Source organism: Neoarius graeffei, chromosome 4, assembly GCF_027579695.1.
Source record: "Neoarius graeffei isolate fNeoGra1 chromosome 4, fNeoGra1.pri, whole genome shotgun sequence".
Taxonomy (NCBI): Eukaryota; Metazoa; Chordata; class Actinopteri; order Siluriformes; family Ariidae; genus Neoarius; species Neoarius graeffei.
The window spans coordinates 100,972,915-100,987,669 of record NC_083572.1 but is presented as its reverse complement, the minus strand read 5'-3'; the positions used below and the strand labels follow the sequence as shown (position 1 = coordinate 100,987,669).

General features: G+C 43.0%; 1 protein-coding gene across 2 annotated transcripts in view; it reads left to right on the top strand.

The window, feature by feature from the left end:
• nbeal1 (neurobeachin-like 1) overlaps window positions 1–14,755 on the top strand; it is a 176,409-nt gene that overhangs the window by 64,913 nt on the left and 96,741 nt on the right. For both annotated transcript variants that reach the window (XM_060920052.1, XM_060920051.1), the window contains exon 4: window positions 6,996–7,157. In XM_060920052.1, coding sequence (XP_060776035.1) covers window positions 6,996–7,157 — 162 coding nt within the window. The remainder of the gene's footprint in view (window positions 1–6,995; window positions 7,158–14,755) is intronic.

Here is a 14,755-nt window from a genome sequence, read left to right as displayed (position 1 = left end):
GTGAGGGAGGGAGAGAGAGGAAGAGAGAGAGGAAGTGTGTGTGGGGGGAGAGAGAGGAAGAGTGTGCGAGGGGGGAGAGGGCAAGAGAGAGAGAGGGGTGAAGAGGGCAAGAGAGGAAGAGGGGGAGAGAGAGGAAGAGAGTGAGGGGGGAGAGAGAGGAAGAGAGTGAGGGGGGAGAGAGAGGAAGAGAGTGAGGGGGGAGAGAGAGGAAGAGAGTGAGGGGGGAGAGAGAGGAAGAGAGTGAGGGGGAGAGAGAGGAAGAGAGTGAGGGGGAGAGAGAGGAAGAGAGTGAGGGGGAGAGAGAGGAAGAGAGTGAGGGGGAGAGAGAGGAAGAGAGTGAGGGGGAGAGAGAGTAAGAGAGTGAGGGGGAGAGAGAGTAAGAGAGTGAGGGGGGAGAGAGAGGAAGAGAGTGAGGGGGGGAGAGAGAGGAAGAGAGTGAGGGGGGGAGAGAGAGGAAGAGAGTGAGGGGGAGAGAGAGGAAGAGAGTGAGGGGGAGAGAGAGGAAGAGAGTGAGGGGGGAGAGAGAGGAAGAGAGTGAGGGGGGAGAGAGAGGAAGAGAGTGAGGGGGGAGAGAGAGGAAGAGAGTGAGGGGGGAGAGAGAGGAAGAGAGGGAGGGGGGAGAGAGAGGAAGAGAGGGAGGGGGGAGAGAGAGGAAGAGAGGGAGGGGGGAGAGAGAGGAAGAGAGGGAGGGGGGAGAGAGAGGAAGAGAGGGAGGGGGGAGAGAGAGGAAGAGAGTGAGGGGGGAGAGAGAGGAAGAGAGTGAGGGGGAGAGAGAGGAAGAGAGTGAGGGGGGGAGAGAGGAAGAGAGTGAGGGGGGAGAGAGAGGAAGAGAGTGAGGGGGGAGAGAGAGGAAGAGAGTGAGGGGGGAGAGAGAGGAAGAGAGTGAGGGGGGAGAGAGAGGAAGAGAGTGGGGGGAGAGGGCAAGAGAGAGGGGGTGAAGAGGGCGAGAGAGGAAGCGACACAGAGAGGAAAAGAGTGAGGGGGAGAGAGCACGAGGGGTCAGAGAGAGAGGAAAAGAGTGCGGGGAGGGGGTGAAGAGGGCGAGAGAGGAAGAGAGTGTGAGGGGGAGAGGGCAAGAGAGGGAGAGAGAGAGGGGTGAAGAGGGCGAGAGAGAAAGGGACAGAGAGAGAGAGGAAAAGAGTGAGGGGGAGAGAGAGTGAGAGAGGGCGCAAAAGAGAGGGAGAGGGAGGGAGAGCGTTTTTTTTTTTTAAGTGTTCACATTTGGTTCGTTTTAAAAGCACAAAAGTAAATCGCTGTTAAATTCCCTTTTTCATTTCGAATAGATTGCGCACTTTATCCTCAGACCGCTGCGCTGTGGAGAGGCGGAGTTTCCCCAAAACATCACACCATCGCCACACCTCCCTTTCTACATCACATTCACAACCTCTCCCGCTGTCTTCCCATCATGCCCGAGCCAGCGCGCGACGTCATAGCTGTACGCTCCGTTACAGTACGTACACGACATCATCGCTTTAGTACCACACGTCCTGTATCCGAGTGCTCGTACTGTACACGCCGTCTAATCACATGACGAATAAAATACAGCCGCTGTGGATAAAAGCAGCCGCTGAGCTCAGGGTTTCCACGCTTTCCCCGACTCCTCACAGACCGCTCGGGCTGGAGTTCATCTCCACAAACTGCACGGCTAAACGCCTTCTGTTTTCCGAAATCAGATATTTGGACTCGATCTGTCCATTTCTCAACATACAGCTACAGCGGTGCGTGTCTGGAGTGAAGATTGATGTTTTTTTTTTTTTTCCCAACCAGAAATGCTGTAGACTATAAACTCGTCCAGAGTTCCTCAATCGTCCGAATTAATCTCCAACTGGAATTATACTGTACACTGACCACTTTAATAGGAACACCTGGAAACCTGCTCATTCATGTAATTCTCCAGTTAGCCAATCATGTGGCAGCAGAGTAAGGAAGAAACCAGTCGTGATCTCCGTGACGGTGGAATGGTTGCTGGGGTCAGTTTGAGGTTTTCAGAAACTGCTGATGTCTTGGGATTGATTTTTTTTTTTTTTAAATTATAGTGGTGCTTGAAAGTTTGTGAACCCTTTAGAATTTTCTATATTTCTGCATAAATATGACCGAAAACATCATCAGATTTTCACACAAGTCCTAAAAGTAGATAAAGAGAACCCAGTTAAACAAATGAGACAAAAGTATTATACTCGGTCATTTATTTATGGAGGAAAATGATCCAATATTACATATCTGTGAGTGGCAAAAGTATGTGAACATCTAGTATTAGCAGTTAGTTTGAAGGTGAAATTAGAGTCAGGTGTTTTCAATCAATGAGATGACAGTCAGGTGTGAGTGGGCACCCTGTTTTATTTAAAGAAGAGGGATCTATCAAAGTCTGATCTTCACAACACGTTTGTGGAAGTGTATCATGGCACAAGCAAAGGAGATTTCTGAGGACCTCAGAAAAAGCGTTGTTGATGCTCATCAGGCTGGAAAAGGTTACAAAACCATCTCTAAAGAGTTTGGACTCCACCAATCCACAGTCAGACAGATTGTGTACAAATGGAGGAAATTCAAGACCATTGTTACCCTCCCCAGGAGTGGTCGACCAACAAAGATCACTCCAAGAGCAAGGTGTGTAATAGTCGGCGAGGTCACAAAGAACCCCAGGGTAACTTCTAAGCAACTGAAGGCCTCTCTCACATTGGCTAATGTTAATGTTCATGAGTCCACCATCAGGAGAACACTGAACAACAATGGTGTGCATGGCAGGGTTGCAAGGAGAAAGCCACTGATCTCCAAAAACAACATTACTGCTCATCTGCAGTTTGCTAAAGATCATGTGGACAAGCCAGAAGGCAATTGGAAAAATGTTTTGTGGACGGATGAGACCAAAATAGAACTTTTTGGTTTAAATGAGAACCGTTATGTTTGGAGAAAGGAAAACACTGCATTCCAGCATAAGAACCTTATCCCATCTGTGAAACATGGTGGTGGTAGTATCATGGTTTGGGCCTGTTTTGCTACATCTGGGCCAGGACGGCTTGCCACCATTGATGGAGCAATGAATTCTGAATTATACCAGCAAATTCTAAAGGAAAATGTCAGGACATCTGTCCATGAACTGAATCTCAAGAGAAGGTGGGTCATGCAGCAAGACAACGACCCTAAGCACACAAGTCGTTCTACCAAAGAATGGTTAAAGAAGAATAAAGGTAATGTTTTGGAATGGCCAAGTCAAAGTCCTGACCTTAATCCAATCGAAATGTTGTGGAAGGACCTGAAGCGAGCAGTTCATGTGAGGAAACCCACCAACATCCCAGAGTTGAAGCTGTTCTGTACGGAGGAACGGGCTAAAATTCCTCCAAGCTGGTGTGCAGGACTGATCAACAGTTACCGGAAACGTTTAGTTGCAGTTATTGCTGCACAAGGGGGTCACACCAGATACTGAAAGCAAAGGTTCACATACTTTTGCCACTCACAGATATGTAATATTGGATCATTTTCCTCAATAAATAAATGACCAAGTATAATATTTTTGTCTCATTTGTTTAACTGGGTTCTCTTTATCTACTTTTAGGACTTGTGTGAAACACTGATGATGTTTTCGGTCATATTTATGAAGAAATACAGAAAATTCTAAAGGGTTCACAAACTTTCAAGCACCACTGTAAACACAATGGTTTGTACAGAATGCTAAGAAAAGAAAGAAACAAAAATCCAGTTCTTCAGGAAGAAACACTTTGCTTTGGTAGTCTAAATAACGACTCTTTGCAACCGTGGTGAGCAGAAAAGCAACTCGGAACACATCAAACCTTCAGACTACAGCAGACGATCATGTCCGTTTCCACTCCGCTAGGAACCTGAGGCTACAGCGAGCACAGGATCATCGAACCTGGACAGTTAAAACTGGATGCTGGTGTTTTTCCTGTCCCGTTTCAATCCCTTATTTATTTATTTTTTTCCCCTCTGTATGGTGTTTGATGGGAACAGTACGATGACGTATGTAAAACAATAAATAAATATTACAACTCCGGGAGGGGGATAATATTCCAAGGAAAATAAACTCAGAATTTCTGAGCTTAAAGTCGGAAATGTATTTTTTGAAGGGGCTCTGATATTCTCTGAGATAGCAATGTCATGCATTTGTGAAGGGGGGGATCAGAAATTTTGAGGTTAAAATTTCAGACAGATTTATGAGTAAAAAAAAAAACCTCCAAGATTAAAGGGCATATTCTGGACCAATTTCATGGATTTTTTTTTTTTAATATGACAGTATGTCCCTTTACACACTCATCCAGAAGGATAATTTTGCACAAGGCCATCTGTCTACAGCAGAAAAAAATAAAATAACAAAACACGTCTGGAAAAATCCCAAGGGAGTCTGGAGCCAGATTCGTGACGTCACATGCGGAAGCGCCAGCAGGCTGCGAGAGCTTTGCACGGTTTCAGTGCACAGCCTGTGTAGACCAAGCGCTCCCATTTCTCTCTCATTGTCCGGTCTTTTGGAAAACGATGAGCACTAATCCCATCAAGATTGGTGTTGCTACACCCTCCTACGATACATCTGTTAACCATTTTAATAATTACGCAATAATGTTGAAGAAATTTGCAGAAAACCACCAGGTCGGTTTCTCATAAACAAACCAGCGCTGACGTAGGATTCAGAAGGAGGCGTCCCGCACGCGACGACACGAAAATCAATGTTTGCCGGGAAATCCAAATGCCAAGTTTTTTCAGAGGCGGACCAATTCGCCTCAAATGGCTCGATTTCAACTGAATTTTTCTGGTATTGCGCAAGGTCTCATCTCATCTCATTATCTCTAGCCGCTTTATCCTTCTACAGGGTCGCAGGCAAGCTGGAGCCTATCCCAGCTGACTACGGGCGAAAGGCGGGGTACACCCTGGACAAGTCGCCAGGTCATCACAGGGCTGACACACAGACACAGACAACCATTCACACTCACATTCACACCTACGCTCAATTTAGAGTCACCAGTTAACCTAACCTGCATGTCTTTGGACTGTGGGGGAAACCGGAGCACCCGGAGGAAACCCACGCGGACACGGGGAGAACATGCAAACTCCACACAGAAAGGCCCTCGCCGGCCCCGGGGCTCGAACCCGGACCTTCTTGCTGTGAGGCGACAGCGCTAACCACTACACCACCGTGCCGCCCAAAGTTTAATATACAGTAAAATAGGAGAACTGCATTGATCTTGCTCCTGAATTTACCCGTGATATGCACTTGAAAGTCACAAATTTTACGAGAAAAAAAATCTTCGAAATCCTGAGATTTAAAAAGTCAGAAACTTGCAAGAAAAACCAAGCTTAAGCGAAGTTTAGAAATTACAAGCTTAAAGGAACAGTCCACCGTACTTCCATAATGAAATATGCTCTTATCTGAATTGAGACGAGCTGCTCCGTACCTCTCCGAGCTTTGCGCGACCTCCCAGTCAGTCAGACGCGCTGTCACTCCTGTTAGCAGTGTAGCTAGGCTCAGTATGGCCAACGGTATTTTTTGGGGCTGTAGTTAGATGCAACCAAACTCTTCCACGTTTTTCCTGTTTACATAGGTTTATATGACCAGTGACATGAAACAAGTTCAGTTACACAAATTGAAACGTGGCGATTTTCTATGCTATGGAAAGTCCGCACTATAATGACAGGCGTACTAACACCTTCTGCGCGCTTCGACAGCGCATTGATATCTGAGCTCCATATCAATGCGCTGCCGAAGGTGTTAGTACGCCTGTCATTATAGTGCGGACTTTCCATAGCATAGAAAATCGCCACGTTTCAATTTGTGTAACTGAACTTGTTTCATATCACTGGTCATATAAACCTATGTAAACAGGAAAAACGCGGAAGAGTTTGGTCGCATCTAACTACAGCCCCAAAAAATACCGTTGGCCATGCTGAGCCTAGCTACATTGCTAACGGGAGTGACAGCGCGTCTGACTGCGTCTGACTGACTGGGAGGTCGCGCAAAGCTCGGACAGGTACGGAGCAGCTCGTCTCAATTCAGATAAGAGCATATTTCATTATGGAAGTACGGTGGACTGTTCCTTTAAAGTCATAAATTTACAAGACGAAAAAAAAGAGAGAAAAACCTCAGACACTGAGATTAAAATGTCGCAAATTGATGAGGGGAAAATTTTTTTCTTTTTTTAAATTTGGAACGCCATCTTTCCTCCTCAGTCGTGCAGTGTAAAAGAATAAAGTGCGAGGAGATTTTCTTCGACATGACCCAGAATGCACTGCAGCCAGGAAGCAGGGAAGCGTGTGGGGGGGTTGTGTGTTTTTTTTTTTTAATTAATTTTTTTCATTCATTCATTCATTCATTCATTCATTCATGCATTCAGCCCCCCAGTCATAGATTTGTGACTACTTAATCTTGGAAGTTGAGTTTGTTTGTTTGGCAGATTTATGAGTTTATAATCTCTGATAGTATCTGATGGGGGTTATTTTCTCTTTTTATTTTATTTTATTTTTTACATTTTTGTCAAAAATTTATTTATTTATTTATTTATTTATTTATTTATTTCAATTTTATTTTTTAAATTAATTTTTTCCCCCCAGAAATCTCCGAGTTTAATCTTGGACATTTCTGAATCCCCCCTGAATGCTCCCTCAGCTCCATTTGTGCGTGTTTTTGGCTGTAACACGCCGTCATGGAGCACGACCTCCATCTTTTTGACCTGCATCTACATCATTAGCTTCACTGCACATCAGTTACATGATCAGGTGATCGGATAACTGCATGGATGAGCAGGTGCTCATATATAAATGCCCCTGTAACACACAGCCCATAATATTTATCAGTTAAATATGTGAATGTTGTGATGGAATAAGTATCCCCCCCCCCCCCCCCCCCCCCGCCCGCCCCCCCAGCGTTCTAAAACCTCGAAATGAGTTCCAGGTTGTTTTGGTTGCTTCTTGTTTGTGTGTGTGTACTTTAGACATGCATGATGGCACATTTTGTGTGTGTGTGTGTGTGTGTGTGTGTGTGTGTGTGTGTGTAGGGTGGAGGAGGTGCCTCCGGTCCTGTCTCTGCTCCCCGATAACATCCTGCAGGTTTTACGTGTGCAGCTGCTGCAGTGTGTTCAGAAAGCTTCAGTAGGACTTGAGCAGGAACAGCAGCACCTCGCTCTGCTGCTCCTCAAGTTCCTCATCATCGTCTGCAGGTGACACACACACTCATGTATACTCACACGCAAATCCAATTATACACGCTCCAGAATTGCAGAGAGGTGACTTCAGATGTATACAACAAGACTAACGGGGTAATGAATAAATGTTTATTCTTTGAATAAATATCACATTCTCGCCGTGAAGTGGGTCGCGGACTACAGGAGCACAAAAACGTGGCTGCAAAGGTCAACTTCACTGCAAAGGCTGTGACATTTACACTTCTTCCTGTCCTTTGTGGCTCATGGCTTACATTCACATCATCAGCGTCGTCATCATTATTATTAATATTAATATAAGTCGAGATAATAATACTGTGTCACGTTAGAAGATCTGAAGCCTGAAAGGTCAGGCTGAAGGTTTAGACGACTGTATTACTTCTAATTACACCACAGTGCCGCTGAAGACTCCATTCTGATCGGTCAGAAGGTGTTAATGTTCTTTAACAACAGCAGTGATAATAGTGTAGCTGCCAGTCACAGGTTTATATTAAAGGAGAACTGAAGGCAAATTTTTTATCATCAGAATTCTATTTCTTTCATTTTATTAGATATTGGAACGCATTTTCGATCGCTATTTTGTCGCTGCTATAGCAAGTTCTTGAAATATGCTCTGGAATACACTACCGTTCAAAAGTTTGGGGTCACCCAGACAATTTATGGAATCAATTTTGTGCCGAAATGTTCGTACAATACTTTTAAAATATCAAACAAAAACGACAAATCAAAATACAAAAAAAGGGAAAAAAAAGTCTTTTTTTTTTTTTAGACTGGCAAACAAATTATTCGTGTAATCGTGCAAAATATCAGTCTATTACTCTTCAGAAACCTTTTATTTTTGTTCCACGTCTTTCTCAGTTTTGTTTGACGTAATTTATTTTGGTTGCGATTCCAGCTTTCTCGTTTGCGCTCCCTGACTTTTTGCTTGCAGTTTTGGCACAAACTTCACGTGTGGGTGGGCTGTCCAGGAATGCATTCCCATTGGCTAACTTGTGTTTGACTGACAGCTCCGCTCAGCCATTCCCTACTCGGATTCTGGCGGACTGTTTGACGAGTGACCGATCCATTGACGGTAAACAAGGATGGAGTGGACTTCAGTGGCGACTATGATATTGAATTTACACTTTGTTGAATTAATTCGAAAATGGAAGTTTTGTTTGTTTTGACGGCAATCAGGAAAGTTTGAAAAAAGTCGTCAGTAATCGTCATTTAAACTCGTTTTTGTGCAGTACTTCGTTTGGAAAACAGTTTTCAAAATGGCGGCGCCGACACTTCTTCACGTTTGGAAGTCTCGCACAAGTCTCGTGAAGATCGCACGGATAAGCGACGCCTGCTGTGGACCAAACGCACTAAATTCAGCGATGTAAGGTTACTAAAACCGAAAACGTAATCGAATAACACGTTAATTAAGCAATAAAGCAAGTTTAAAAATGATTTCAGTTCTCCTTTAATGCACGCGGTCTAATCATAACGACTTGCACTGGGACTCGTATGATGGACGATCTGGATAAACAGATTTTAAAAAAAAATTGTTTTTTTGATGCACGAATGCAGTTGACACGATGAAATATAAAAAAATCTAAAAGCATATTTTTCTATCCACATTCACTAGATATGAGCAATCGCGCGCTCTGATTGGCTACTCGACTACTAGGATATCAGCTCATATGGAGCACTTGCATGTGACGTCACAGCCGATCCAGATTGTGACAGACGCCATCTTGTCGGTCAAACGCCATATTCCGCCTTCTACTTCTGCTTCTACTTCTGCCTTTTCTTCTGGAAAACCCTACTATATACAATTCTACTACAACGGCTGCGGCTACAAGCTCTCCCTACCTGTGCACGGTTTTTATGTTTTTTGTGTGTATTTTTGCGCGTTGTTCGTCTGTACCGGACTTCAATATCCACTAAAACCGTATGGACTTACTGGACATTGGTTTCCAGCAGAAAATGACGGTTTGTAGCGATTTCCATCGCATGCACAACATTCCGGATGAGAAAAAAAAAAAAAAAACATTCCGGACGAGATAGCGAGACCAGCGGGGTCTCCGTGGATTGTTATCAGAAGCAAAGCGAAGGAGGCGGCGCCGGGAGCAGAAGCAAAAGCGAGGCTGCAGGCAGAGCCGGCCTGTTGACTAAGCTCAGAAAACAGCTACTGAAATCTCCACTGCCAAGCCTCTACCTCTCCAACGCCAGATCCATGTAAACAAGACGGACGATTTGGAATTACAGCTGGAATTACCTTATTCTATTCTATAATCGGCTGGTCAGTGCTATACTCAATACTTAAGTGACTTACCCATCCAATGAGGATTCTTGTTTACAAGATGCCACATCTGAGTCGCTGACAAATCCTGAATTTCTGTAGAGATAACTGTCCAGAGATTTATAAGCACGCAGTGCTTCACCACTGAACAGCGAGGGAAAGTTGATGAGGTAATCATACACGTCCGGGTATTCCGCTGGCAGTTCAAAATCCGGTCGTGAAAACTCCGTCCGGAAAGCCATAAGGGTCACAAATCTGTAGATTGTTTATTTTAGACATATATCTAGTTATCTGTTCATTAGAAAAATGAGCCGTGTAGTCCGTCGGTTGAAATTGATCCATTCTGTACACGAGTGCAGCAGTATTCAGCGGTGTTTTTGACCGACAAGATGGCGGTTGTGTACTTTCCGGTCACGTGACTGCAAGATCTCTATACCGTGAGGAGAGAAAAACAAAATGGTGGCGCGTGTTGCTGAACCAGCCGAGGACGAGATAAAAACTCTCCTTGAAAAACAAAACACCAAAAAATATTTTAAAAAAAGCAGCAAAAAATGGAATGAAAGTATTTGATGGTAAGAACTTTAGGTTTTTTTTTCAGTAATTATCATATTTTTTTCACAAATTGCGACTGTCATTTCGCCGGTTCGTTTACATTCTAAGCAGAAATTATTTTGTCGGACGTTTTGTATAAAGTTTTTATTTCTCGAATTTGCAAAAAATAACAATGCTCCGTTTCTGAAAATCCAGTGAATGTGGCTAGAATAAAAGTTATTCCCCTCGATCTCATCGTACATGGATTACAGCCGACTCAGTGCTACGCACCTTGTCAGCTATCAGCTCATGTACGACTCGATTTCATGGAATAACTGTTAGTCTGTCAGGGAACTGTTTTATGGATGGTGGATGATTTCCCAGCATGCCTCAGTGCCAAGTGAATGAATGTGATCTAAAGTCGGAGAGTACTGCTTTTTCTCTGTATTAATAATTAACGTCGCTGGAGTCACTGGTGCTTTCCACCTTTTGCACACCTGCTGTGAGCATGCTGTGCTCTTAAACACACACACACACACACACACACACACACACACACACACACACACACACTTGCTATTTTGGCTTTCAGTGTATAACTGAAGCTATATGATCATGTGACTCACACTAACCATCATTAAATACACTGATCACCTGTCAGAAGGTCAAGACTTTCATGGAGCCCTTGCTTTTTTTTTTTTATATTTGATCCAAATAAAAAATATGTGTTCAAAAAAATGCTGTATGTATAAAAAATAAAATGGCTGTCAAAAAGTTTAGACGCACCAAGTCGCTCATCAGGTTTTCTGTATTTTGTATTTCCGACATTTGTAGAACGATATTGAAGACCTCGAATCGACGAAATAACACATGGAACATTTATGGACTTATGTGGCAAACAAAAAAACCCCTAAAAACATGTTAAAAGCTAGACTGCCCTTCAGATTTTTCAAGTGTAGGTCATAAAAAGAATTTTCCCGACACCCAGTTATTTTTGTTTAGTGACCGAAAGCTAATGAATTCGAACCACAGACTTCCAGTTTTGTTAGTTTAAAAAAAAATAGAATGATTAATGAATTTAAAGCCATGTGGCCCTAAATTCTCTTCCGCTATTTTTTCCTGCTTCACCATGACCCAATTCAAGATACTACGCCATACATGACGTGGTGGGCTTTCCCCGTTCACGCAGGGCATTGTGGGATACAAATTTGAAACAGGAGAGAAAAACCAAGGACGTGAGTGTGCGAATGAAACATGAAAGACCGACTACAGTAACGGAAAGAAAGTGAGAAGAAATGTACGTTATTTACCAGCTGGGAGGTCTGTATTGTGAAATACCGTGACCGAGGTCTTGAAAGTATTGAGCGAGGCCCTCTGGGCCGAGGTCAGTATTCAAGGCCGAGGTCACGGTATTTCACCATACGGACCGACCTTAAGCTGGTAATTAATATATTAATTTTTTTCTTTACCAAATTCTAACAGAAAACGAGAGCGCCCGAAAGGGAAAACCGAGCCGAGCCGCCATTTTGAATCCTCATTCACGGCTGTAATGCAAATGGCTTCCTCCTCGGTATACAAGTGCACTTCCATGGCAGGAAAAAAAAAACTACATTTTGCTGCCTATGTAGTCCCCTATTTATACAAAATTGAGTCATTCAGGATTCAGCCATGTTTTTGCTCTGCGTTAGCAACAGTTAGAGGTTTTTAGCTTTCTCCTGAAATGTTTTCTTTTATTTCTTCTTCCTCAGGGTAGTAAAACTCGCTTTCGCTGTGAAGACTGTCGTTATCGCTGTCCGTGCTGTAAAATTAATGCTATTCTCCTGAGAAATGCTGGCAAAAATTTATAAGATTTTTGATAATCTTATTAAAAAAAAAGATAAATGTTGACAAAAATTACTACTGTGTTTATTGTTGTGAACGAGCGAGTCGCCAGAGGTCCGTAACCGGGGTCTGTACCGTAGGATACGGACCTGCTCGCCAGCCAATCAGAGCGCAGGATTTGATGGAAACCGGACCGCGAAAAAAATAAAAGACATTATGTTATATATGAAAGAAAGGAAACGCAGGACCAAACTAATAAATATCAGCGCTCAGCGAGCACCTCGGTGTGATCAGCTGTTTGTTTAGTGACAGAATGATGGAACTGTCAGTCACTGCACGCTGAAAGGTAAACCTGCGCATGCGCGCACACACACACACACACACACACACACACACACACACACATGGACTTCCTCTGTCTGCTTGACTGCATAAAACAAGTGATTGCATGTACATTATTTGCTTTAATCCCCTCAAATTAAATAACTTCCCAGCCACAGAACGACCTGATATTTTGTGAGATATTACAGAAATAAACATCTATCACAAACACCGAATTTCAGAGGGAGCTACACTACCGTTCAAAAGTTTGGGGTCACTTTGAAATGTCCTTATTTTTGAAAGAAAAGCACTGTTCTTTTCAATGAAGATCACTTTAAACTAATCAGAAATCCACTCTATACATTGCTAATGTGGTAAATGACTATTCTAGCTGCAAATGTCTGGTTTTTGGTGCAATATCTCCATAGGTGTATAGAGGCCCATTTCCAGCAACTCTCACTCCAGTGTTCTAATGGTACAATGTGTTTGCTCATTGCCTCAGAAGGCTAATGGATGATTAGAAAACCCTTGTACAATCATGTTAGCACAGCTGAAAACAGTTTAGCTCTTTAGAGAAGCTATAAAACTGACCTTCCTTTGAGCAGATTGAGTTTCTGGAGCATCACATTTGTGGGGTCGATTAAATGCTCAAAATGGCCAGAAAAATGTCTTGACTATATTTTCTATTCATTTTACAACTTATGGTGGTAAATAAAAGTGTGACTTTTCATGGAAAACACAAAATTGTCTGGGTGACCCCAAACTTTTGAACGGTAGTGTAAATTTCACAGATTTTATGAAATCTAAAGGCCGTTTAGCATTAATGTTTAAGTCTTGTATCGATGCATGCAGGAAGGTATGTAAATTTATTTATTTATTTATTTATTTATTTTTAAGCATCTAAATTATTTACAGAATTACACACAATCCCAAATCAGAAAAAGTTGGGACGGTATGGAAAACGCGCCAAAAAAAAGTGATTTTTCTAAATTTACTTGGACTTGTATTTCATTGCAGACAGAATGAACCGAAGATATTTCATGTTCATTTCATTTGTTAATATCCATCCATTCATATGTTTCAGGCTTGTTCCAAAAAAAAGTGGGACGGGGGCAATAATGCATGACGGCAAGTAATGAGGTTAAACAATTAAAGAATGATAATGATGTGATTTGAAACCGGTGATGTCAACAGCCGACTGCAATCATAATTTGGTACCAAATCGGTATCCAGGAAAAGCCGAGTTTTAGAGGAGCGAAGACGGCTGAGGATCTCCAGTTTGTCAAGAAATCTGCAAGAGAATTATTGAAAGGTTTAAAAACAATTTCCTCAAAGAAAGATATGAAGGGATTTGGATATTTCACCCTCTACGCTGCAGAATATCATTTAACGATTCAAGGACTCTGGAGGAATTTAGTGCATAAAGGGCAAGGGCACAAGCCTAAGCTGAACACCCACGATCTCCGATCCCTCAGATGGCGCTGCATCAAGAACAGTCATTCATCTATACCAGGGGTGTTCAAATTGATCCATAAAGGGCCGTGTGGCTGCAGGTTTTCATTCCAGCCATGCAGCAGCACCCTGATTTGGCTTATTCAATCAACTGACACACCCACCCTTTAATCAAGGGTGGGTGTGGCTGCAAGTATTTGACTGTGTGAAGACAGTTCAGTTGATTGAATGAGCCAAGTCAGGTGTGCTGCTGCATGGCTGGAATGAAAACCTGCAGCCACACGGCCCTTTATGGATCAATTTGAACACCACTGATCTATACGGTGGTATGCAAAAGTTTGGGCACCCCTGGTCAAAATTGCTGTTACTGTGTACAGTTAAGCAAGTTGAAGATGAAATGATCTCCAAAAGGCATACAGTTAATGACTCATTCCTTTTATATTTCAAGCAAAAACAATTTTATTTTCATCTTTTACATTTTCAAAATGACAAAGGAAAAGGACCTGAAGCAAAAGTTTGGCCACCCTGCATGGTTAGTACCTAGTAACACCCCCTTTGGCAAGTATCACAGCTTGTAAACACTTTTTCTAGCCAGCTAATAATCTTTCAGTTCTTACCTGGGGGATTTTCACACATTTGTCCTTGCAAAAGGCTTCCAGTTCGACAAGTTTCTTGAGCTGTCTTGCATGCACTGCTCTTTTGAGATCTCTCCACAGATTTTCAATGATGTTTAGGTCAGGGGACTGTGAGGGCCCGGGCAAAACCTTCAGCTTGTGGCTCTTGAGGTATTCCATTGTAGATTTTGAGGTGCGTTTTGGATCATCGTCTTATTGTAGGACCCGTCCTCTTTTTAACTTCAACTTTTTTACAGATGGTGTGATGTTTGCTTCCAGAATTTGCTGGTATTTATTCGAATCCATGCTTCCCTCGACCAATGAAATGTGCCCTGTGCCACTGGCTGCAACACAACCCCAAAGCATGATCGATCCATACCCATGCTTCAGAGTTGGAGAGGTGTTCTTTTCCTGGAATTTGGCCCCCTTTTTTCTCCAAGCATACCTTTGCACATTGTGGCCAAAAAGTTCTATTTTGATTTCATCAGTTCACAGGACTTGTTTCCAAAATGCATCAGGCTTATTTAGATGTTCATTTGCAAACTTCACACGCTGAATTTTGTGGCTCGGACGCAGGAAAGGTTTTC